This window comes from Centroberyx affinis, unplaced genomic scaffold (genome assembly GCF_046629955.1).
Source record: "Centroberyx affinis isolate AG114_WGS23_722 - 3 ecotype Tasmania unplaced genomic scaffold, CSIRO-AGI_Caff_v1 ptg001434l_1, whole genome shotgun sequence".
Taxonomy (NCBI): Eukaryota; Metazoa; Chordata; class Actinopteri; order Beryciformes; family Berycidae; genus Centroberyx; species Centroberyx affinis.
This window is the reverse complement of record NW_027279909.1, coordinates 497721-523519: the sequence shown is the minus strand read 5'-3', so window position 1 is coordinate 523519 and position 25799 is coordinate 497721. Positions and strand designations below refer to the sequence as shown.

At 41.6% G+C, this 25799-nt stretch overlaps 2 protein-coding genes across 3 annotated transcripts; both read left to right on the top strand.

Moving 5' to 3' along the window:
• The first annotated feature begins 5340 nt into the window (after positions 1–5340).
• On the top strand, positions 5341–13246 carry pyroxd2 (pyridine nucleotide-disulphide oxidoreductase domain 2). The gene is made up of 16 exons (XM_071526623.1): positions 5341–5458; positions 6085–6104; positions 6264–6357; positions 6546–6619; positions 6788–6943; positions 7189–7342; positions 7486–7547; positions 7634–7731; positions 7831–7972; positions 9112–9246; positions 9332–9404; positions 10847–11000; positions 11104–11255; positions 11450–11556; positions 11993–12113; positions 12393–13246. The coding sequence occupies exons 1-16, from the start codon at positions 5341–5343 to the stop codon at positions 12461–12463; spliced, it is 1731 nt and encodes a 576-aa protein (XP_071382724.1). The 3' UTR covers positions 12464–13246.
• Positions 13247–13777: 531 nt separating this feature from the next.
• LOC139650040 (uncharacterized) lies at positions 13778–24761 on the top strand. Of its 2 annotated transcripts, none has more exons than XM_071526571.1 (16): positions 13778–13941; positions 17312–17394; positions 17494–17574; positions 17996–18052; positions 18166–18366; positions 18640–18753; positions 19437–19482; positions 19697–19787; positions 19881–20022; positions 20178–20282; positions 20479–20572; positions 20783–20816; positions 21024–21098; positions 21320–21422; positions 21520–21641; positions 21797–24761. In XM_071526571.1, the coding sequence occupies exons 1-16, from the start codon at positions 13884–13886 to the stop codon at positions 21930–21932; spliced, it is 1542 nt and encodes a 513-aa protein (XP_071382672.1). In that variant the 5' UTR covers positions 13778–13883; the 3' UTR covers positions 21933–24761. The 2 variants fall into 2 exon arrangements, with proteins under 2 accessions (XP_071382672.1, XP_071382671.1); XM_071526570.1 differs by having other exon boundaries at positions 21021–21098.
• Positions 24762–25799: the final 1038 nt, after the last annotated feature.

The following is a 25799-nucleotide window of genomic DNA, read 5'->3' as shown; positions in this document are numbered from 1 at the left end:
GCCTGTCTGAAACACTCAAAATGGCTAACGCAACTTGCAGTGAACCACAAGCTCACACAGTTTTGAGAATATTATCATAATAACATAATCGTCCCACGGTCCAGATCAGTGTTCAGAAATTGGTGGGATGGACTCAAATAAGACCACTTTCATTTCTCCACCAAAAATACACACTTAATGTACCAAGTGTTTTATTTAGTATGTAGGCCCTATACTCTTAAAAAGCAGTGTCATTTATCACATCTGTGTGTCTCCTTTGGGACAAAATACCTCTGTGTTACAAACACAAGATATAGTATTAACAACGTTAAAATGTAAAATGAAAAGTAACACCAATATGTGTCCCAAGGAAGAAGACACACAGGCCACTCAAATCAGTTTGCTGTGCTTTGTTTGGGCATTCAGAAAACATGACACAATCAATCAATCAATCAATCAATCAATCAATCAATCAATCAAAGGCCAAATGAATCCTTCATTTTGTGCAGTTCATGACCTCCTACATTGGAGTCACTGTGTATCTCATTTCTTTGTCTTCCCTTTTCTTCTTCTTTATCTTCTTCTTTATCTTGTCTTGGTATGTTGTGGACAAAGGCTAAAATTACAATATGTCTTAGGACATCCCCAAGTGTTCATTCTGCATCATAACATCTTTTATGGACTGCTAGGAGAGAGAAGTTGGTGATTTGATAGGAATGCTGCTGTCTACAAGAGCCGTCAGATAAATGTCTCCAGGCCGAGCATCTTCACCACTGGACCTCTCTGCCTGGAGGGAAAGGAGCTGATTTCTCCAGAAAATGAGGTAATTGTGTTTTGGTCCGGAGCTGTTTTAACATAATTTAATTTTCTCCTTTATTGCCTGGGAGAGCCTTCAAGGGGTGCAGTGTTGAATTTCTGCCGACAAAGGGGAATGAAGTGTTAATTTCTGCTTACAAGAACAAAATCTCCTGCTTCTGATCTAGTTATGGTTGATTGGCTGTTGTCCGCAGACGTTCCTTAAAGGAAAACCAAGCAGACAGCATATCAGAGTCATTTCTCTTCCCTGAACCTAATGCTACTCTAATACACCAAGGGAGAGGCATGTTAGGTCTAGCAGGAAACCCTAGATCACAAATAACACCTCGCTTCATTCCCTCTCCTTAGAGAGTGCACAATCCATATAAGCCAGAGGAATTATTTTACACAGGCTAAGCAAAACATGGTTGAAAATTCACATTATACTGAGAGAAAATGAGAAGATAACCTGCTTATGTTCTGCTGTGTTTGGTTGTTTTCCTACAACTAGTTAACACCCTTCCTTCCTTAAACCCCAGGGGACAGCCTCCTGCCTGCTCTGTCTGCTCCCTGGACTGCTGCTTAGGCCCACAGCATGATCAATGGCCTCTTATCATATTAAAGCACAGTAACTGAACCACTTAGAATAGTGAGACATCTAATGAGACATCTTCAACAACAGCACTAGGAAAACATTTTGTGTTAAGAGCCCAACTTAAAACTCTTACGGTGGGCCCTTACTATGAGACAGCTTGTGCCCAACCCTACCCTACCCTGCCCTGACAAAGACAGAGTCAACTGTTGTTTTTGTTTATAGGCTATATATTTTCCATATCTGTGTGAAAATATATAAAAGTCACACATGAAACCCACATGTGAATTCAAAGCACATATGTGAACAATATGTTTTCATATGTGAACAGTTTTTTTCACATTGTGTTCTCACATTTTGTGACTTGTGTTTTTACTTCAGATGTGAAAATTTCAATTCACAGGTGAAAAGTGTTTTATCTCATGTTTTCACCTGCCACTATATATGACAATATTTGTTTCACATGAGAAAACCTCCCATGCAAAGAGACAGTTCACAGGTGAAAACATCAACATGTGTCCAAAAAGCGCATGTGCTTTGAATTCACATGTGGGTTTTCATGTGACTTTTTTGTAAGGGTAACACAGCTTTTCAATTTGAACCAATTTGCCCTTACAAAAAACATGACCAAATTGAACATGAACAAATTCCTGTCATAAATTAACTAAAAAAACATAAGGGAGACTCTCTGGAAATAAGAGAGTGTGGTCAGATAGGTTTTTACTTCTAAGTAATATCAACTAAATTACATGTCAACATCAGCACACTTCATAAACAATCTATATTTTATGTGACTCATGCACAAATAACTCAAATACTTACGTAACTCTCTGGATGTGATTTAGCCTATTGTGACTTTAGTAGGGCAACTTTGAAGTTGTAGTGTGAGCTGTCAGTCAGTGGAAAACCATGGCAGCCACAGTCAGGCCAATAGTCTGCTTAGGAACAGGTTTTAGTGGAACAACTATGCCACCAAGAGGAAAGCTGGATAATGGCAAGCATTGTAATTCTCATTTTAAATGTGTCATTAAAAGTGTTAGGCTGCTGGATGTGAGTTGATTTGATATGAATTGGAAAGTGCAACACAAATGCAATTCAGTGAACTACTCATTAACACTGAGATATGATTATTCAACTATTTTTTCTAAGTGATTTCATCATTTTTAGAGCTTTCTAACACAGTCTACCTATGATGTACTCTAAACACGATTGCTAGATTGGTTTCAGCTCCATGATAAGAAGGCCCTTTGGGAGGACGATTTAACTCATGACAACCTAGTAGTTATGTGGAGACCCACCACCCCCTTAATAGATTAAAACACACTGATTTAGAAGATGGCTAGCCTAGTCCTCAGTCCTCAGTTGAGAAATCAAATAGAGTCAGAGATGAAACAGTGACAGACTTCAGATCATGAAGATGCAGGGTCTTGTTTTTAAGTTTTTCTTTCTGAATAAAAGTGAGTCAATTAAACGATACTGGTAGTGTGAGGGTTTTGCTCTTATCAGTTTTTCAGCACAACATCGTCGTTTTGATTAACTTTTATGGGCTTGCATGAACTCAACTTTTGAGACTCAGTGACAATTTATTTTTGCCCTTGAGGTCAGGCCTAAAGCTCTTGCCTCATAACTAAAACTGTAACATCACTCTGTACAGTAAATGCTGGAAAAGTGTTGACATTTATAGGCCTCATGGCTTACATTTACTGGTCAAAGTATAGGATACACTCACATGTTAAGCATGCCATCAAGACACCCGGTGGGCCTATACCACATTTTAACATGACCACTGAATGACAAGTTAACACAGAGGGGTTAACTGTGGAGTTAAATGGATGCTAGCCTATTATTAAAGACTGTCACAACTGAGAAGTAACTGACTCTTTTTTTCCTCTCAGCTTTGAATTTTCAGAGTATGACATCCACTTTTCCAAGAGCTGAGGAATATACATGGGTGTTGTGGCCCACACACACACACACACACACACATTTCTAAGGCCTGTCTATTGTTTTGCCAGAACATGCAATGTATCTCTATAAAGAAAATAATTAAAGCCAAATATTAGCCTAAGCTGGGGCAAACCACAAGCAAACATTTATATGGATTTATAGGGATAATTAAGTAGTTGCTTGTATGTTTCTTTTGCTGCGTTGTTTGCACTGCATGACCTTTGAAGTGTCGCTCCATCATTTCACTCTCTCTCTCTAAGAGTAAACAGAAAAATGAAGACAAAGGATTTCTGCAGAGCTGCCTTTTTAAAAGCTGGAGGAGGCAGAGAGTAGGGAGCTAAAACATGCTCACAAAACTCAGCAACATGGGGAACAGAGTTAGAGATTGCACAAGAGTCTGGAGAATTTTGCAACAGGACATGCTCAGACAGCATGTATAATTTATTCTTCCAATATCCCAAACATTTCTCTTTCTTTCTTTCTTTTGCTATGGCCAAAAATTCTGACACATCCCAGACTTTTTAAAAGTAAAAATGCATTTCCAAACGAATTCCCCCATGTGAAAGAATATACAGAATGTGAAATCTGTGTTGTGATATGTGTGCTGAGATTATTCAATAAGAATACAATCATTGATATTAATAGCTATGGAAGGTAGTTTGGAGGTAGACATGCATTACTCCAAATATTCAAGGGATATTCACTAGCCAATCCAGTCCTTTGGTGTTTCTTTTAGCTGCATAACCTGATATAGGATTTGTTATTGACCACTTTTTAATTCCAATGGGTAGGAATTGGTTTGTTCAAAAACATTTGGCTGACATTTGTTTTTATTAACAAATATTTGCAAACTGGTTCTCTTGCTGTAGCATCTGTAGCATCTCCCTCTGAGGCTGCTGAGATTCTGACTCAGATCAGATTTGGCTAGCCATATACTGTACTGAATGGCAAGAAGGAGAAGTGGATTAATACCTAGTTGTTCAACTATGAAGAATGATGATGGCTGTAATCTCTGTTTAACCCATTTTTTTTTTACAGATTTGTGAAATTTAACAGTGTCAAAGATCACAAGTCAAATTGTAATGGGAGAGGAAAACAAGTCATGGCTGATTTGAGATTTGGCCCTTTGTGATGATGATGATGATTATGATGAGGATGATGAGGATGTTGATGATGGTCTTAAGGCATGTCTGTCACAGTCAAAACACTGAATTAAATAGTAGACTAACGTGTCAAAGGTCTATGTGACAGAGATTGAATGAGTTGCCAAGATGGCAATAAAATATAAATCTGTGAATTTGTATTATCTGCTCCTTGTTAATTTGCATTGTGGACAATGGACATACAGTAAGCTACAGTATCTATGCAAATGTGTGCCTTGCACAAAAATATTGTGTGCATAAAGACCCTGAGAGCTGCAAAGGGGCTGCATGGTTGAAGGAATAAAAAGTAATCCTCCTTGATTGTTTCTGGATTTCAATTTTCTTTCAAATTTATTTACATATTGGGTGAAAAAACATGCAAAAATATGTTATTGTTTTTTTTGGGTTTTTTTTACTTTTATTTCAAAGTTATTGTGCACTTGTGCATCACTATCTACATTTCAAACTCTTATCAAATTTCAGTTTCAAGTTTCAGCTTGCTGTGTCTCCTCAGGTGATGCCTCATCCTCTGAGCTCTCTAACTCTTCATCTCCTGTCAGAAAAGGGTCAGTGAATCCAGATGTAGAGTGTAGGCTACATTATTTTATAGTGTAAAAATGACTAGACTTCTCTGAAAACTGGATTGAAAAAAAAAAGAAAAATCATTTGACTGTTTCTCGGGTGCTCACATGCAACAAAAAACAACAGAATATGAAACTAAAAAAAACACCTAAATTAAATAATTATCAGAGTGACAATGGGTCAAATTTCCCGCGCCACTAATGCAGATTAGTGGAGAAAACCGGAACCAGGTCTGCGGGGCCCTAAAGGCAGGAGGGAAAATGGGAGGGATTGGCCTATGAGTTCTGCGTCAACACTTTCGCCATGGCCGCAGCGGTGTGGACGGAGCGCGGCCGGAGGGCAGTGACAGCTGTGGGCACGGTGACCAGAGCCAGCCACTCCGCTGTCAGAGCCCAGTACGACGCGCTGGTGATCGGAGGAGGTAGGAGGACTATGGGGAGTTTGGAGGAAAGCTGCAGAAAACACAAAGAGAGTCTGCTATACTTATGGCAGAACAACCCGCGCCACTTTGTTGTAATGTTATTGATACAACGTTGCAGTTTAGAGGGAGTTTGCAAACGGAATTATGAGGAATTTCTCCCTCATTTCTAAAAGCAGTTTCGTCTTTGTAGTAGAATTAAATAGTCTCTCTCTGTCCTGTATTTCCAGTGGCATGCAGGCTACAGTATTGTTAAACTTTGGACTCGTTCAACTTCAACTTGGACAACGTTCAACTTCAACCTGTAGAAGAGACTGCAGAATAGCTTGCACATAGTCTGTTATGTTATTGCACGGTTAAGAAACACTGATAAGAACATGCATTGCAGACATTTAGGAACGCACTTACAGAGCACCAAGTAGGCTAATGCATCCAAAAGTGGCAACAAACATTAAAATTCCCCTTTCAAGTCTCCTTTCCCTACAAAATCATGAGTATAATTATTCAAGTCGGAATTTGAATTATTAGAACAGGCTCAGTGACCTTGAATGTTAGGATTTAAACATATTTCTGTAGGACGCTCAAAGTTTTCTTGAAACATATCTGACTGACTATATATTTCATTGCAGGGCACAATGGACTGGTGGCGGTGAGTTCATGCATTTGTATCCTAACACATTTGTTGACTGAGGTTAGCCACAGGATAAAGGTTGTGTGTGTGTGTGTGTGTGTGTGTGTGTGTGTGTGTGTGTGTGTGTGTGTGTGTGTGTGTGTGTGTGTGTGTGTGTGTGTGTGTGTGTGTGTCCAGGCCGCCTATCTTCAGAGGGGAGGAGTGAAGACAGCAGTGCTGGAGCGCAGACATGTACTGGGAGGAGCAGCTGTTTCGGAGGAGATCTTCCCAGGTACAGTAGCCTCAAACACGGTCCTGATGGTGGAATAAACAGGATGAGTTTGAATATAGGCCTACCAGACTGCAAACAGGTGCTTAGGGAATGAATGAATGAATGAACACTTTGGGTGTGTAGTTTGGGTAATACATTCATTTTTCAGCATAATGTGAAAGTGAATACAACATGTTTTATATTCACAGGTTTCCACTTCTCCAGGTGTTCCTATTTACTCAGTTTGTTAAGACCCCACATATCCGCAGACTTGGAGCTCAAGGTAAAACACACCACACGCCATTACTAGCCTGCGCAATGCTTCCTTATGAAATGTAACATCACACAAATTCTTAATTCAACTGATGTACAGAAGGCTCGGTGTTTGTCTCACCTGTGGATGTGTGCGCACAACTGTACATTTTGGTTGTGCCTTTATTTACGTCTTCAGAAACATGGGCTGAAGGTGTACATGAGGGACCCCCATGCCTTCACCCCCATGCTGGAGGAGGGGGTGAGAGGTGCCCCACCAAGGTCTCTCACCCTGGGCTCAGATCTGGCCATGAACCTGCAGGAGATTGGAAAGTTCTCACAGAAGGATGCCAAGGTATTTCAGGCATTATCTACAGTCACAGAAGATTTTCAACTTTATTGCCCTTGATGCCCAATTTTACACCCTAGTGCGTATGCCTTTAAGCTCCTGTCCACCAGTATGAACTGAAAAAGCACTTTGATGCCTCTGCTTGACCTTTCCTTCCCACCAGTGTCTTATCCTGCCCCTTTTCTCACACAACTCCCCACCCCCTCAACCCCCACTCCCTTATCTTCACCCATTCTTTGACGCGCACCCAGGCGTTTCCAGAATTCGTTGCACACCTGGAGAAGCTAGCAGGGGCCATCCACCCTCTCCTGGATGCCCCGCCTGTAGATATCCCAGGTGTCACTGCAGGATCGCTGAGCAAGAGGCTGACTGCAGCCAAAACGCTGATGCCTATTGTCAGATGTGGTGTGTGTGCGCTTTGAAAATACATTTTGATGTACTGGCTATCAAACAAATTATTTACAAATGCACTCATGCACAAAGATAAACAGCATTTTGAATCCTGCAGTAACTTGAGTGATGATGAGAAATGTTATTTGTGTCGAAAGGTCTGAAACTGGGCAGGAACATTCCAGACTTCTATGAGATTATAACTGCACCGATAATGAAGGTTTGTTATGACTGACACATGGCTCAGCATTACTTGCTACTCAGTAATAACTCCATCAGGGCTAACTGGCTGTTGTGTGTCTTTAGATTCTCAATCGGTGGTTTGAGTCAGAGCCGCTGAGAGCAACGCTGGCTACTGATGCTGTGATAGGAGCTATGACCAGTCCCAGTAATCCTGGTAGTGGGTGAGACGCACACACATGCACACACACAGATTTGATTACACAGAACATTATGAGCACTCCAAATAATCTGATCAAGCGTTTTACGGTCTTGCCCTGAAGGTATGTGCTCCTGCATCATGTGATGGGGGAGCTGGAGAAGGAGAAGGGAGCCTGGGGCTATGTGGAGGGAGGCATGGGAGGCGTGTCTAAGGCTATCGCTAGCTCCGCCCGCTCCTACGGTGCTGACATTTTCACTGAAAAGGTAAGGTTTTGATTCATTATATTCACCTATGGATGATTACTATTTGAACTGATGCAATTCACCATTTTGCTAAGTTCCTTAGAAGTGGATAAGATCAATCATGTGCCATGGAGTGCCGAGTATGCAGGTTTTCATTCCATCCAAAGTCCACACCAGATGATTTCACTGATTAGCACACCTTCAACCTAACCTTCCCTGCGCTCAGCCCCGGACAAAACGTAGCAAAAAACGTTTATTTAAACGGAAACGGTGGTGCGTTGAACACCCTGTTGTGTTACGCAAGCATTGCAACTATGGCAGCTGAGAAGGCCATTCTTTGCGTTCTTTAAATATGTGTTTAATACTACAAAATACGCTCGATGTTACACTCACTGCCCCTGCCGTCCAGAATAGCAGAGAACATCCCAATTGAGTGAAGGGGTTTGTGGAAACTGTGGTTCCTAATTATAGTGATCCAACATTTGCCTCGCATTTCAGGATGAAATGGCAAACATTTCAGATGAAGGATAATCCACTTCTTACCTTCGAGACTGCGTTAAGATCTATATGAGCGAATTATTTTATTATGAGTATTAGGCCTATCATTATTGCTGATCACTGTTGTTGTGATATGATATTGTAATATTTACCATTATATATTTAGAGGAGTAGAGTGGAGTAGAAAAGTTTATGAAAGTGTCACTCCACAATGGTACATACAGCAAAAGATACAAACACGTCTTCTAATTAGTTCAATTGTTGCAGACACCAAGCTGCAGCGGACGCATTTGTAAAGGACTTTTGTTGGATCCATTGTGCGCACTGCCTTTTTAATATGGCGGGGTTTATATACACGTCGCTGCTGATCGGGTAACACCCCTGACACACCCACCAAACGAGAGACAACGTACCGCAAAGCCCGTTGCACACCGTTTTACACCGTTTCGAGGAAACATGACGTTTAACCCGGAAACCGTAGCAAAACGGTGCACACCGTTTTCAGATTGAACATGCCCCTGGTGTAGTCTTTGGTTGGAATGAAAACCTGCAGGCTCTCTGCCCTCCATGGCACACGGTCAGAGACTTGGTGTAGGCTAATGAAGACGGTGTTCTAGGGTCTGTACTTTGGTCTGTGTGTGTACAGTGTGTCTCTTTGGCAGGATGTGGAGCAGGTCCTGGTTGGCTCGGATGGTGCTGCCAAGGGAGTGGTGCTGAAGGACGGCACAGAGATCCACAGTAAAGTGGTTCTGTCCAATGCTACCCCATACGTCACCTTCAAGAACCTCACTCCACAGGTAATAAAGACAAGTAAAACACCACATGTAAACACAGTGACGGACAGCATGATTTATTCTCTGACTCCATGTTTTTTCATTGCAGGGTTCCCTATCTCCAGAGTTCATCAAAGCTGTAGATCAGATAGATTACACCTCTCCTGTCACCAAGATCAATGGTATACCACTTCACATTTCATTTTCCATTTACCTATGGCATAATTTACTTGTTCTATTCTATTCTATTCTATTCTATTCTATTCTATTCTATTCTATTCTATTCTATTCTATTCTATTCTATTCTATTCTATTATGCCTGATTATTATTTTATGTCATGATAATCCCAAACCATGATCTCATGCTAAATTTGCATTAGCTGGCAACTATCAGGTTTTGACTGTTAAAACTAAGGAAAGTCACGATCAAAAGCCCTCCAGAAATTCTGAGATCCAGACTGGCCGAATAACTAATAAGCTATAAGCTATAGTGAGATGCAGTCTTTTTCTGTAAAAAGTTGAATGATACTTTTCAATACTACGATACTGTTCAATGATACTTGAAAGAACCAGCATTTAAAATAAGCCGTTGAGCTCATTGTCTCATCTAGCATAGTTTCTCTCCTTATAAGCTTTAAAGGAAAAATCCACCCTAAAACACTTTTACACTGTTATAAAGCAACTATTGGCATTGTACCTTGCATTTCTGGGTCCATTTTGTGGTTTGGTGTGTTTGTCTTATTCCTGTGGATAGTTTGCTAAACACAGATAATGTGATGTCACATCAAGATATTTCCATTGTAGCTACAATGGAGTTTAATAGGAGAAAAATGTTCAACTATCTGAAGCATCAATGGTAAACGTCAGGTTTTGGTGTCAGTCCCTCAATCAAAAAGCAAGGGCTTCTTTCTCTTTTTTCTTTATTCTTTCTCATAAAATAACTCCTGGAATGCACTGAATGTCAGAGATTGATGATATATAACAGTGTAAAAGTATCTGAGGATGGAATTTTCCTTTAACTAGCACAACGTGTATAAATGAAACCGTAGCCACGGCCTAGGCTGAAAACACAAATTTCAAGGTTTTGAATATTACAAAACTGTAGAAAGCACACTTATCTGATGCTTAGAAGTTACAGTAACTTGTTGAAAGTTTCTCAACTTCCCTGCATTGCCCTTCATAGCTCCCTGCTTGCTAATTGGAATAAAGCCTGGGAGGGAAGGCTTTATTAGTCAGGGACTGCTTACTCCCAATTGATGACTTATTCATTTTTACAATAGCCTAGTTTTGTTTTTTAGAATTAATTTTTAATAGTCCAAACTTTGTTATTTCAAGCTAATGGAATTGCATACTGTTAAACATGTCATATTTGCATGCATGCTTTGATAACTATCCTAATTGGAATTGAAACTGGTAAACTGAAACTGAACCACTTTATTCGGCACTTTATTTGGCACTTTATTTGGCACATAATTTGGCACATAATTTGGCACATAATTTGGCACTTTGCCATACCAAATAAATACATAAATAATAAATATAATCCAAATAAGTAGTACATAATCCCAGTGCAAACACTGAATGTATCTTGTATGTTTTTCCTATGGTGACCCGTCTCTAACAGTGGCAGTGGACAAGCTGCCTAACTTCCTAGCATGTCCCACACCAGATGGGAAGCCGGGCCCCCACCACCAGTGCTCCATCCACCTCAACTGTGAGAGTGTGGAGGTACTGGAGACCGCATACAAAGACGCCATGAATGGACGTCCCTCAGCAAGGTACACACACATTTACGCACTTGTATCGGAGCACTGTTACACCACACACACACACACACTCCTCAACGCCATCATCACACATCATGTTCTTTTATCCCTGTAGGCCCATGCTGGAGATGACCATCCCCTCTGTATTGGACCCTACTCTGGCCCCCCCTGGGTGCCACGTAGTGTCACTGTTCACCCAGTTCACCCCCTACCATATAGAAGGCAGGGAGTGGACCGACCAGGACCGAGAAGCCTTCGCTGACCTCGGTTAGAATGACAAAATGGTCCAGAACTTTCCATAGGACAAAGAGTGGCAAAAGCTTGCTAATGCATGTTGCTCAGGCACAATCATCCTAGCAAGCTCTACTTCAAATTGATGTTGATGTTAGTTTTTCTTTTAGACGTTTACTGATTAACCTGTTACTATGATAAAGCATGCGTACGTTTGTCTATCTCTTTAGCATTTGACTGGGTGGAGCGCTACGCCCCCGGGTTCAAAAGGTCCGTAGTGGGCCGGGACGTCCTGGCTCCCCCTGACCTGGAGAGGATCTTCGGGCTTACTGGAGGGGTACGTACTGTACGTGTGGTAACGATGAGCAGGGATTTGAAGGTTGATGTAGAGCTGATTTGCTTACCGTCACACTCTCCTATTCTCTGGATAAGGAAGTAATTTGCGTCCTCGGCAGCCTTCCTTCTTTTGCCATCCACTCAGGAAACACATCCGTTGCGTAAGCAGTTAATGGTTACAGACACTTTAACTGCATCCCATCAGTCAGAATCAAAGTTCATATCAGCTATGCAAAGTGACTCAACTGGTTGTTATGTGGTCTTACTACTGCTTATTGCACAGGACTTTATGAACAACTGGCAGGCTACGTTTCTCACCGGCAAGATCAATGGGTCTCTATCAGTACTGCAAACACCAAAAAACAAATTATACCAGGAAAAGAGAAAAGAAAACACGTAAGCCTCGATTAAACAAGCTCATGTTCTCTCATCTACAGAATATCTTCCACGGATCAATGTCACTGGACCAGCTGTACCTGGCACGACCTTTGCCCTCTCTCTCTGACTACCGTTCACCAATTAAAGGGCTATATCTATGTGGCAGTGGCTGTCATCCAGGTTTGCCTTAATGCTTTACAACATATCCTCTGTAGTGAATGTAGTTGTGAGTGTGGCTGCTGGTTGGCTGTACGTATCTAGGTGAGTGTAATCGTATGTTACTAGTGTGCAGTTAGTGAACCTTTGGACCTTTCGGATTAGATTTTATCCTGATGACTGATGAGGAAATGAAGTCAGTGTGGTGATGTCATGTGACTGAGTAGAACAATTGCTCTACTTTTCATACTTGAACTAGAGTGGATGGATCCTCACCTGTTTGTGTGTTTAATGGTCTGTCAGGTGGTGGTGTGATGGGATCCTCTGGCTGGAACGCTGCCCTCACTGTCATGGCTGACCTGAAACGTAGCTGAGACATCAGACATCAATCGGTGTTCAGCCTCCTCTGTGTCAAATTTGTGGGAATTTGACTGGTGTAAGCAATGATATGTAACAATCACTCCAACTGTTCCTCTGGCCAGCTGTCTGTCCACCATATTATGTAAACCAATTTTATTTACAAAGATATCTGTCCAGGGCATAGAGGACAAGAGGTTGATTTAATAATGTGCCCGACACGGGATGAGACAGAGAGAGATAGTTAGAAAGCATGAAAAAGGAAACAACATCTCTGTGTGTCGAGTTTCAGGCTCCTTGTAATCCGTCCATACCAAAAGCTCATCAATGAAGCGTTGGCACTCCTGATATTAAACACAACTGGTGCATTAATGCTAAAATCCCTGTGTGACACCGGTGACACTACAGTCATAGTTCAGTCATAAACTGATTCGGCAGCAAATCAATTAAAATCATTATACGTCAACATCTATGTATCTATGCATTTTTTTAAGAATTGATACTTATCTCGATGTTTGAAATAAATAACATTTTGAAAGCTCTGGTCTATGAAGTACATGTAACACTCCAGTGAATTAAACTAAGCTACACTACACTAATACACTAAGGATGACCAAATCTTCATCTGTGTAGTTTATAGCTTAATGATGGAAATTATACATATTTGTACAACTTTTTTTTTAATTGATTAAATCCAGATGAAATTCTAAGCAGCTGTGTTGCATCTTCATTTTTAAACTTGAATAAATGCATGTTCTGTTGAAAGTTAAAACCATGAATTATGGTAATCTCCTGGCATGGATGTGAAATATTAGGATACCAGGGAGGAATCAATATTCTACATATTTATTACAGTTTTGTTGGATATAGACTACGTTTTTCCACAAATTCATGGCATGAACAGAAAACCTTCTGTTGATATTTCTTTATTGACATGTTTTGACTAAAGGATGACAGTAAAGTATATGACATTAAAGGCCTCAAAAAGTAAAAAAGCTTTAAAAATGTGTTTTTAGCAGTGATATAGTTTTTAGCCCATATGTACTTTGTATGATTTCTATATTCTAGTGTCTGTTAATTGTTGCAATATATATTAGGCCTACTATTACAAACTGGTATGATGATGATTATTATTATTATTAGCCGCGATAAGAGGTTTATACACGTGATCCAATTTCCTCCGATATTAGGGAAGTTCGTGAGCATATAAATACCTTATCGCGTAAGATAAGCGCCATTACCCGCAGGCGACTGAGTGCACTGCGCCTTTAAGACGCTGGACAGGGTGGTTCCAACGTCGACGTTTGACGCTCAGGAAGCGGACTAAACCACCAAGATTCCCGCAGATTCGATATCGATTGTCCCAATGTTACAAACGTGTTTGCACTAATCTAAACATTTTTTAATTTTGGGCGATATTTGAGACGATAATGCTGGATGGTTGCGCTCATGAAATTCACCAGGGATATATGCAGACTCTTGGGACTCGGGAGCGGTAAGAAACGTCCCACTTCTCGAAACTTTCAAAACTCACCCTAGTCCAAAGAAAGTTAAATTGATTCCGCAAGTGATAACGAAACTCGTGTAGCAATGTAAATGTGCGAAGCGTTTCACACAGGGGTTATCAGACGTTGTTCGTGACAATGTTTGAAGTTTCTCTTTGTCGTGAAGTTCAAAATGTATTCTTGGTGAAACAATGAAAGTTCCCTTCTTGCGAGTTACACCCTGTTTGCAGCACTTGGAAGTTTGCGCAGTTAGTGTAATGAGGTTGTTGTATTAGACTATCTGAAACACATTGTTCAGTTTTAAAAATGTATCAAACAAGTAGTAAAACAAGTGATTAGTCTATGTATGGCCTACTTTTCAGGAGATGTCCATAGCCCAACACTAATACATAAGAATGTTGTGGGCATGTTTAATGCATTCCCTGTTGCATGCTGGTATGAAAACAATGCCTCAGATAGGTGGCAAAAGCCTTTTCGTGCAGAATATACCCAGTGGTAAATTTGGGATTATTTAGAGAGTCCTCATGCCCATACTTGGTTCTCTCTTCATATTTGTTTAATTTCCGTGTGATAGAGATTGCAGAGCAGGTTAGGTCACTGACTCATATACAGTAAACCACATCAGTGTCAGCAGCTCAACACCTGTTGAAGCACCTCTGGTTTTAAATGTATCTTACTTGTATAGGAACTGTGTATCTTAATCTACTGCTATTTTTGTAGTTTTCTTTAATTTCCATATTTTCAGATTATTTTCTCTCTTTCTCTCTTGGCTGTCTTTCCTTCCGTGTGTGTCTCTCTCTCTCACTCCCACACACACACACACACACACACTTACCTCTCCCCTGCCAGATGTCTCCTTTTTCCATCTCCTTTTCTTTCCCTCTCCTTTCTTAATATTACTGTACTTCTAAATTCTGTACCTTTGTTGTTTTGTGTCTAACTGCCCTGTCTCCAACTTTTTGGCCAGGTTTCCCTTGAAAAAGAGATTTAAAATGTTTAGTGGGATCTACCTGGTTAAATATAATAATCTAAAAATGAAAATTACGCACATTAATGGGGTTATGCTTTTCCACAGCAGATAACAGATTGAAGTTTTGTGGTTCCTACTGGCAAAGAGCAGTCTTTCATGCTTCCCTCCACAAATTTGCCATGGCATGTCTAGTAGCTGTGTTTACAAGGCAACTCCTTGAGTCCTTGCTGTCCTTTGTAAAGACTGGAATCCATGCACAACAGTTGTGCCTTGCAGCCCCGTTCTGTGTTTTATGAAGAGTGATGATTCAGTGATTACCGCATGTATTAGACTATACAAATACAGATTTAATGCTGTTTCAATACCCGGCTGAATTTCAGCCAACATAATCACTTCAAACCACTGAAGTATTTTACTTGACTCAGATATTTATTACATGTTTTAATGACGAGGTAATGTTTTTCCAGAGCTGTGTTGAAGCATATTAGAGAAGAGGAGGTGTGGAGTAGTGTCATTGGTTAAAGTGCCAGTACATGATGATACGCTGTTGTATTTTGCATTCCTGTGGAAAGAGCTCACCTTTCAGCTCGGCGCTAATTTAGCCAGTCTCCTTCAAGGGGACCAACAGAGACTCTTTTGTTGCCTTTGTCCACAGATCTTGGATCATTTATTTGTTAAGAGCACATTCCATTATACTAAAGATTTAAGAAAAGGCCTGATTCAGCTAATGGGGATTGAGCTGTGCTTTAGGAGTGCTCTTGTCTTGACATTTGAGTAGTGAGCCAGACGCGGACAGCTGAAATTCCTTCCGCTGTCTATGTATGGTTGAAGACACTATCTTCTTGCCGAAGTGGAATGGTAGCCTCTTTACCGACGTCAAAGTCAATCGCAGTTCCCTATTTCCAGGCACAAATAATTACATTAGCGTGGGGGGAGGGCTACGTTGTGCAGCAGGGTAGGATAGTGACGATTGTTGATTTATGTAGCCATATGCTGGCACTTCTGTAGTGCATGTCATTTGTACAGTCCAAAATATCAACCAAAACCCCAATACCTTGTAGAGAGAGAGGGAGAAACAATAGGATGAGAAAGTGAGGAAGTGCAGAAGCTGATTGTGCTGTGATTTACGACAGGAAAAGTAATATGCAAGACACAGATCTTGCGCTCGTAGAGAGACTTCCCATTGGGCAGCGGCAGCAATCGCTGTCTCATGAGATGAGTCACAGTCAGAGTATGAATGTGTCATTGCTCAGGAAATCTTCGCTGAACAGATGGAAACCTGACACCACGCTGGTCCCTGCGTGGTCCAGTGTTGAGCTCCCTTTTGTTTTGTCATTTGTCTGCTGCCATCGGGCCTACATCAGCTGCAGGGTTTCAGATGCATCTCCAGCTCCCTGCCACAGACACCCCCCCCCCCAATTCAGGCCTGTGCCTGTTTGCTATGTCCATATTCAGCCATTGAAGTTTCTGAGAAAAGATACTGTGCTCTGATACAGCCATGCCTGAGAGAGAGAGTCAGGCTGCATGTAAGGCCTGCAGCAGTGGAAAACTCAGCAGAGTAAACATCCCATTTTAGACTAAATAAGCACAATTTGAATCAATCTCACCCACGCACTTTTCTGTGCTGTGTGCATGTTTGCCCTATGTTCAGCTTTTCTGATTGTGCTTTTACAAGGGACCATTACATCATCTTTTCCTGTCTCCACCCAAATTCATTGAGGATTTTGCCTTTCTGCTATCAGAGGTCATAGCACTTAAATGTGAATAGAGGAGGACCACGCTTATTTGCCATTAACCAGACAATCGATATTTCCTTTGTTTGCCATGTTCATCCTCTTATGAAGTTCATAGTCTACTTGCAAATGTACAGATGTTAAGATATATTGTCACTTCCGTCTGGTGCAGTGCAATTATTGAAAAGCATTAACTGTCAGACATGAAGCTCTGGGTTGAATTGCACAGTCTGTACTATGCTCCTAGTTACGCTCTCTTTTTCTTTTTGAGAGTCTTGTTGCCTTTCTTCTTCTTTTCTTCAGTTGATGGCCAGTGAACAATTTTGATTCATATGCGGAAGCAGAGAGAAGAGCCCAGTTCTGTCATCACATCAGTGATAATGATACCCATCTCATCTCATATTTCATACACACTGAGCATTATGCACTTTGCTTTCGAATCACAGGAACTAAGTTGGAGTTTGTTCCTCTTTGTGGGGATAAAAAACCCACTAGCTTTCTTGCATAATGTCTTACTGCCTTACTGAGATCTTTGTTTGTGTTGTTTTGACTGCTGGCATATTTGGTCTCCAAAAATGAACATGAATTGGGACACCAGAAGAAGGTGTAATTGGGTCCCACAAGGCTGATGGGTGCTGCTGTGTTTATTCCTAATAGGCCCCGCTGTCCAGCCACAGGAGGAGCAGATGGACTGTGGTGCCGCAACCCCTGACCCCACTGATGATGCCACTCTGTCACAGGTAAACAAATGGTGTCAGACTGACAGGGCATTCTCAGTACTGTAAGAGTGGAAGGTGCAATGTGCAACTCTGTGTGTGTGTGTGTGTGTGTATTTGTAGGACACATTAAATGGAGAGGAGGGTTTGAGTGAGGAGGAGAAGGTCAAACGGCGTGCAGAGCGACGCAGAGCCAAGAGGAAGGTGAGCACACATAATATATAAAGGGACAATAAGTAATCGATCTTGACTTTTATTGGCCTCTATCGGTGACCAAGGAATTGCAACAACATACAACATAAACAGGTCTCAGGTAAAGCTTGTGGTGGCCTGTAATTGAGACAAAGAGGAAAGAGGTAATATGACAATGCACAATACTGTAATAATGATACTGCTAATGATACATGCTCCATCTTTGAGCAGTTGAAAGTGTGTGTGTGTGACAGAATGGGCTGGAAAGTGAGTTTTAATAGCCAAAACTCTCCGCAACTGGCAAAGTAATCGTTGAGTCATTGGTATTAATCAACAACCCTATCAAACCCCTGCAAATATATTATGGTCATTTTGCTATGTGACAGTAAAAACCATGCATTTCCTGATGTGTGAAGTACTGAATCTGTTTCAGCGCCGTCGGAAACGTAAGAAACAGGAGCAGGTTAAGCAGAGTGAGGGTGCTGAACAGGTAACGCATGAAGTCATCAGACAACACGGCCTTTTGGGAACTTACATTGGTACTTTTCTCTGCATCTGGTTTTGCTCTGAACAGCTGAATGTTCATACGGTCTCGCACATTAGGATGATGAAGACGAGGATTGTGGTGCGGAGTCTGAATTGGATGAGAGCGAGTCAGACGCAGACGTTGGCGGTGAAGAGGAGCAAAAAGAGGAGAAAAAAGTGGAGAAAACAGCCATCTCTTGCAAGAACGGCACTGCTCCAGCCATGGGTCCTTCAGGAATTAAAGGGCTTCAGAAGACCCAAGCCAGACCCAGTGAGGAGGTATGTAATGAATGAACATGAAGAGAAAGTTATGTTTGTGTCAGTCTTTTTCAACCATGTCCTATTGAAGCTCAAGAGTATGCAGGTTGTCATTTCATCTTAACACTATAGCAGCTGATTTCACCGATTAATTGCGCCCTCTCTAGTTGAAGGTGTGCTACTCTGTGAAATCATCTGGTGTAGTGTTTGGTTGGAATGACAACCTGCGTACTTGTGGGCCTTGGTGGCACATGATTGCCAAACCACCAATGTCTGCCTTCCTGTCTCCCCCAGGAGCCGGAGTGGGATGTGAGCAGTGCCTTCTTTGCTAATGCTGCTAGCCATATCAAGCCCAAAGGCTCAAGTCGCAAGTCCAAAGAAAACAAGGAGAACGAGGCCAGGAGAGAGGTGAATGGATGCTCTTAGATGTTGTGAGATCAGAACCATCCACTGTTGTTTGTGTGGCAGCAGTGTTGGCTGACATGGCAGGTCCAAAGTCTGATATGAGAAAAAGTGGACTCTGGACCGTGAAAGCATTTAAAACAGTTGCTGGAATGCTTGTGCCTGTTGATCTACTTCAGCTCAGCTGTGCGGTGAAGCTTAGAGCCTGGTCACTTGTGTCTTTGATTACATAAGGCTAATGAATTCCTTTACTTTGGAAATATGTCAGATTGTCACTATTGTCATTATGTCATTTGTCACTAGCAAAAGCAAGTAGATCTTTACATAACCCAGAAACTTTTCAGCAGATGCTGGAAAATGCTACTCCCTTTGATGAATAAATTTGTATCGTCTAGTATCGTGTCATGATGTACGGATGTGTTTGTACGGATGTTGTATAAGTGGGTCTCAGGAGCAATAGGATCTTGTCTATGTATGACAGTCATAAACCCTCATATGGAAAGCACATGATGAACTCATGATAATCAATACATTCGAATAGTACATATTTTCTCTACACCCTGCTTTTAGCAAACCAAGTCAGTGGAAGCAACCAGAGCAACTAATATCGAGAATATTGAGAACTTGATGATCAAGTAAAGTATCATGGCTGTGAATATGAGTTGATGAAGATAATGATTTTCTTTCAGACAAACGGATCTGACACCATGACTAAGAAAAGTGCTTCACTGACAGGTAAAGTATGCAAATAGAATTGTAAGAGGGCACATAAAAAGGCATTTAATAAGTTATTCATTAAAATGGACACAAACCGCTCTAGAGGAATGATTGATTAATTAATTAATCTCCCATTCCTTTGTGCAAACATATCAGCAGACAATGTGGTCAGTTGAACCTTTTGCTACTTTCTCACTAGAGAAAATTATTTACAAGCATTTTTGTCCTGCAGAAAAAGGGATAAAGCTGGTGCAAGAGGGGCAGTACTCTCAAGCAGTCAGTATGTTTACAGAAGCCATCAAATGTGATCCCAAGGATTACAGGTACATCATCTGTGGTCATGATTTGTTTATGGCACAGGAGTATGGGCAGCTTTGACACCCAACTTTATGCATTTGTTTTATCCATTCATCTAGGTTCTTTGGGAATCGTTCCTATTGCTATATCTGCTTGGAGCAGTACCCTCAGGCCCTGGTGGATGCGGAGCGCTCTATTCAACTGGCCTCGGACTGGCCCAAAGGACACTTCCGCAAGGGCAGTGCTCTCATGGGCATGAAGGTGGGCACGGGCCACAAGGGTCATGGTATATACAACATAGCATGTAATGAAAGGAATACCCACTGGTGGATTGAATAACTTCACACTTCGGTCTCAGTGGTGAGTTATGTTAGTTATTTATGTGTTGTGTGTGTGTGTGTGTGTGTGTGTTGTAGAGGTACAGTGAAGCAGAGAAGGCTATGGAACAGGTGTTGAAGCTAGACAAAGACTGCGAGGAGGCTGTCAACGATCTCTTTACCTGCAAAGTGCTGCAGTTAATGGTAAACACACCTCACTCATAAAGCAAGTGCCAAAAAGGTTTCCTGTAAGGTGCACTTGACAGTAATTATAGCTTCCTCTCTTTTATATTCTTTCCTTTGTTACAAGCATGTTGTTGTTAAACTGGTTAGTTTGATTGTTAAGGCGTCATTCTGTTTTAATGACCGTTCATTTTTTGTCTCTCTGCACTTTCCTCAGGAGCTTGGTTTTGAAGAAGTGCAAAGTGTCCTACTTCTGGAGAAATATTCTACTATACAGGCTGTTCTGGCCTCTTATCCTGATGTTGCCAGGGGTAAGAATGTGTGTACATGTTTTATAAGGAGAGGGAAGGACCTGCATTTCCTCTTTGTAACACTGGGGAGCAGTAATGTATAGAACTGGCTATATTCCTAAAGAAATCACTCCATGGGAAGGAATTCATTTCTGCATATTTAACCAGTGGAGCTTTTTTGATTTGATTCTAATGTAATGTCATGCATATGCATGCTTTATCTCTTTGCAGTTGGGAGCCAAGATTCCTCAGTGGTGCAACCAGGGTAGGTGACCATATGTTTGTCCAATGAAAGTCAGGGTCAGGAGGGGTGGTGACCTCCCTCCTGACTGTAGTGATATTTGTTTACCTTAGTGTATGTTTGCGTCTTTATGGATGTCACACATGTACACTTCTTTGGAGAATAATTGACGAATTAGAGATTTGATGAGATTTGATTGTTTTTCATCTCTTTCTCTCTTTCCATTAGAAGCCCTTGCCCATCTCTGTGGGTGGGAAACGTGACAACTGAGCTGACTGAGAAACACCTATGGGACCTTTTTAAAATGTATGAGCCTATTCCAGTGAAATATTTGTGAATTCCAACCTAATTGAATGAAGCCAAATCGCAAATCCATATAAACAGCACTTTCCTAGAATTCACTAACTGTGTAGAGATTTCAGCAAGCAGTTGAGTTTTTTTACCCATATTTGAACAGAAACAAGGAAATCTTTAACCATGATGGTCATTGACTTGTCTATTGATAGGATGTTTGCTTTGTATTGCAGGTATGGCGAGATAGACAGTATCCGTGTGCTGCATGAGAAATTCTGTGCCTTTGTCAACTTCAAGAATGCAAACATGGCAGCTCGTGCCATGGAGAAACTAAATGTGAGCGCCTGTTTGGTTCTGCTCCCTCATTCTCACGCTGCTATTTTAAAGAGCGGGGTTACGGATTTACAATTGCACGTCTGTTTCCCCCTCACAGGGTTATAGTATTGAGAACACGCGTTTAGTGGTGCGCTATCCTGACCGTCGCACCCAGAGGGTCCTTCCCATTCCTCTGAAGACCTGCCTCCCTGTCACACAGCAGGCAGGGGCAGCTGCTGGGTAAGAAGCACTTTGACCTCGCTGTAGAAACTGCAGAAGCCACCAAGTCATACTGTAGGGCTGCAGTTTGTAGCTTTCTTTACTCATACCTCAGGGGGTAACATCTTTTTACTGTGTCTGTAGTCACTGTGCTTGAAATCTTCCTTTCTGCCTAGACCCAGACGGCGCGGCCCAGTGAATGGAGATGAGTGTTACTTCTGGAGAACCACCGGCTGCCATTTTGGGGAGAAGTGTCGCTACAAACACATTCCTGATCAGAAAGGCAAGGACAGGAAGCCCTGGCAGCCTTGAGCTCAGTTTCCTCTCTGCCTCAGGAGTGTGCAGGAAACTGGGATGCACAGACTGGACTGAGCCAAGGGAACCGGTACAGAATGGACCAGGTTCTCTGGGCTAAAAACATTTAGTCTGGAAGAATGGACCAGTATAGTCAAAGGACCAGAGCCAGCACTCAGGCTCTAAGGCAGGGAAAGGCAACCATGTGCCATGGAAGGCCGAGAGTGGTTGTTTTCATTCCAACCTGAGCCTATTCATTTTACAGATCACACATCAGTTCCTCTTCTGTGGTTGAAGGTGTGCTAATCAGTGAAATCACCTGGTATAGTCTTTGGTTGGAGTGAAAACCAGCATGCTCTCGGCCCTCCATGGCACACGGTTGCCTATCTCTGCTCTAAGGGATACAACCTAACCTCACAGGCCTACAGCCAGGGCCTTTTTCACTATTGGATTTCCCCTCCATCAAGGAGGAAGGGAAACTGACCTGGCCCATTGTTGAAACAGTTAAGGCTCTGTTTTGGACAGCAGTTACGAAAGAGCTTGATATGGATTTTCTAGGCCAAGGTTTTTCAGTGATAATCCTGCGGACCCTCTCTTTAGAAATTCTGACTCTAAAGTAAACACATACCTGTTTCAAAAGGAACTTGACCAATAGTTTAACTTATTGATTATGCTACCTGATTTGTCCCAGTTTAAGTTTATATTTACTTTTACTGGCTAACAAATCTATTGTGGGATTACAGTAAATATTTGAATTGAACAACTAGCCCCATCTACATTGGGTCCTTGGGATAGGATCTGTGAAGCCCTGGGCTAGGCTAAACCACAGCCAGCCACTACTCTCTTCGGTTTGTGGCTTAGACTGGGGCTCTCATCTCAGCCTACAACCCACTCTTTCTTCCTGTGCCAATTTCAGCAGATTGCCCACCAGACCAAAGACTTACTTGACATTTCAGTTCCTTCCAAATCCAGACGCGGTCTTGCATTCAGCCAACAGGCTACAGAGACCCAGACAGGTGTCTAGAGACTGTACTATGGAGCCTTTTGCATTAAATATGATCACACACAGACAAGAGGACAGTAAGAGCCGCACAATGGACTCGAGAGGGAACGCAAACCAGTTTTTTTTAAATGTATCAATGCATGGATTAAGTCTATTATTCAGTTTATTTACTTATTGGCTGCCCTTTTGTTGAGACATTGAATACACACACTCCATGTCTGTTCAGTGGTCATTCATTACACAGCGGATACGCCAGAAAAATATCTTTTGTGGCTTTCAGTGGTTGGAGTGCTGTTTAGATAACTTGATTTAAAAAAAAAAATGGGGAATCAGTTTCTTTCCTAACCATATCTACTTTCTTCTTCTTTGGTCTCTGTGGACTTCTGCTCCCTGTCCTGTGGTTTATAGGCGAGTTGGAAGGAACACTAATCTGTGTTATCTGATGCAGCAGAAGAGCCTTTTTATCATAATTTATTGTTATTATCATAGCATCAAAGCTAGCATTATGCGTTATTGGGATAACATGTGCATAGCAAAGCATCACAGTACTTTCTGTCAGTCCAAAACTATGTCAACTTGATTGTCAGTTCTGTATTATACACACACACACACACACACACATACACATACCTACCACCTCTTGGTGACATACTGTCTCTTTGAGTGTTGTCCCTGTCATCTGTGACCTGTCGTGCAGGCAGACATGCTGTCAATGGACTTTAAAGAGCTCTATTGATACGGCAGCTCATACTGCAGCACAGTGCCTTACAAAAATAAATGCTCAGTCATGTACACACACATGCTTGTGGTCATGTGTGTAACATGATTCACCTAGTGAACTTTTGTACTCTGAAAGCAGTATTTTTGACCGTTGGGCCTCCATTTCAGTATTTCACTGAACCAAAGAATGCTTCAACTAATGGCTCCTTATCTGCACTGAAAACAACCTTGTTCTTTCACATGGTTTTGAACACTAGACAGTGCATTAAAACCCATTGCTGAGGGTCTGTAGCTTCCACTAGAAAATAATGAGGGCTACGATGCCTGGTTGAAGTCCACACTACGTTCTTTCTGAAACTATGCACATCATAGTGAGGGTATTTATTTTCCTATTTATACTTTTTTTTTTACACAATGTACCTTGGAAGCTGTATTCCGCTTTTCACTTTACTTTTTTTTCACATTATGGTTGGTTAAAGGAGAGACCCCCTTAATTTCTACAAGGCCCCTCTCATCTTTCTTTCTGACTTGACAGACAGGCTCACCTAAGCGTTTTTGTGAGCAAGATCCTTTTGTTGTCTTAAGGATTTGGTGAAAGCACTGTCACATGCTGCACTTCTGCTTTTGTGTAGTTCATTTTCCTCTTTCTGTCTTGTGGCTAAAACCTGTGAAAAAGGAATTGAACACCAAACCTTAGGACAGCACTTAAAGAAAAAAACCTCTCAATGTGACTGGTGCTGGTGACGTTGGTAATGGTTGGTAATGTTCTACGGTGCATTACAATTCATAGACTATTCTGAAGACTTGCAAAATGTGTTGGATGTTTTTCTTTATTTACCAAAGCATCTTTTGATTTCATCTGGTACAGGTTTTCAAAATTGGACAAAAGATTTCTCTGGGTTTAATGTTGACTATTTGGCATGCGATTCTTAGTATTTCTTTCCCCTTTCAGCAACCTTCGATTTCAAGATAAATATGTTTTTAATTATAACGTACCCCTATCGGTTTAACTTGAGCACTGCAATCTTTTTTTTTTTTCTTAATCTACCAAATATTGTGTGTGTTCAGTTATCTATACTGCACTGCCAAAGAGTCTTTTATATTTAATAAATTTATTTGAATTATCCATCTCTCTTTGTCTCTCTGGCCACAAATGTGTACTGACAAGAATTTGGTCAAAAATATAAGACTGAAGCTTGCTGTTGTACACGAGTCCTCTGGCAAAGGTATGTGGTTGTCCTGCCTTCCACAAGGCGGCAGTGTTGTATCTAAAGTTTTCCATTGAAATATGGCAATAATTTGAAATGCCTATACAATGCATGTACATTCATCCATTTTGATCTCCAGAAAAAGCATTGAGAACTTGCTTTAAGTCATTCTTGATGCTCCTGACACTTGCTGATTGAAGAGGTTAGTCAAAGCAGGACTGGCTGATGCGGGGCATATGGTAACCCTATCATCACTAGTAGGAGACAGTTGTGTGGCCAGCAGTAGGGAATCTGTAACCACTCAAACCAGTGGGAAACGGAGATGTGACTGAAAGCACAGAGAATGTGTGGGAAAAGAAGCTATTCTGACCAAGGAGGCATTTTGAATAGAGGGAAAGGAAGACCCGGTGCCACCTGCAGATGTGAGTGTGCATGCACAGCCGTTCATGTGTGGGAGGCCAAGAGGCTGCAACGGTTCCAAAGACAGATTGCATGCCTGTCTGTTAGTGTTGGTGATCTTGAGAGAACTTATAATGAATGTCTTCTGACAACACGGAGACTAAGGCTTGCTTTTACGGAAGGCTATGGATTCCCAATCATAAAGAAGGCCCTGCTACTTGTACAGCATGTATACAGCAAATATATATGGGCCTATACATCTGCTAGGCTGTATGAAAGTGAGAGCATTGCGAAAGGAAAGGCTTAAAGCCCGGAGAGAAGGCAGTGGGGGTGAGAATGAGGAGGTGCTGTGATTTGAAAAGGCACTTGTTTATTGTTGGAGAGCATGTATTTATTTCATGCCTCCACAGATTGTGGGTAAGGGCAGAGCCGGCTCGGTCGGCGTAATTAGAGAGGTGGAGAGAGAGAGCGCTCTGCCACAGAGCCGCTTCGCTCGGGTACTCAGCCCTACGGGCCCTCGGAGAGCCCTCGAACGCACTCTCACTAGCACACACA

Excerpts from the sequence above, each read along its gene's own strand:
- pyroxd2 (XM_071526623.1), top strand. The coding sequence starts at position 5,341 with ATGGCCGCAGCGGTGTGGACGGAGCGCGGCCGGAGGGCAGTGACAGCT. Across the intron at positions 5,459-6,084 it reads CGCGCTGGTGATCGGAGGAG|GGCACAATGGACTGGTGGCG; the intron begins GTAGGAGGACTA and ends ATTTCATTGCAG. Across the intron at positions 7,343-7,485 it reads GATGCCTATTGTCAGATGTG|GTCTGAAACTGGGCAGGAAC; the intron begins GTGTGTGTGCGC and ends TTGTGTCGAAAG.
- LOC139650040 (XM_071526570.1), top strand. The coding sequence starts at position 13,884 with ATGGTTGCGCTCATGAAATTCACCAGGGATATATGCAGACTCTTGGGA. Across the intron at positions 18,053-18,165 it reads AGAGTGAGGGTGCTGAACAG|GATGATGAAGACGAGGATTG; the intron begins GTAACGCATGAA and ends CTCGCACATTAG. Across the intron at positions 21,642-21,796 it reads CAGGCAGGGGCAGCTGCTGG|ACCCAGACGGCGCGGCCCAG; the intron begins GTAAGAAGCACT and ends CTTTCTGCCTAG.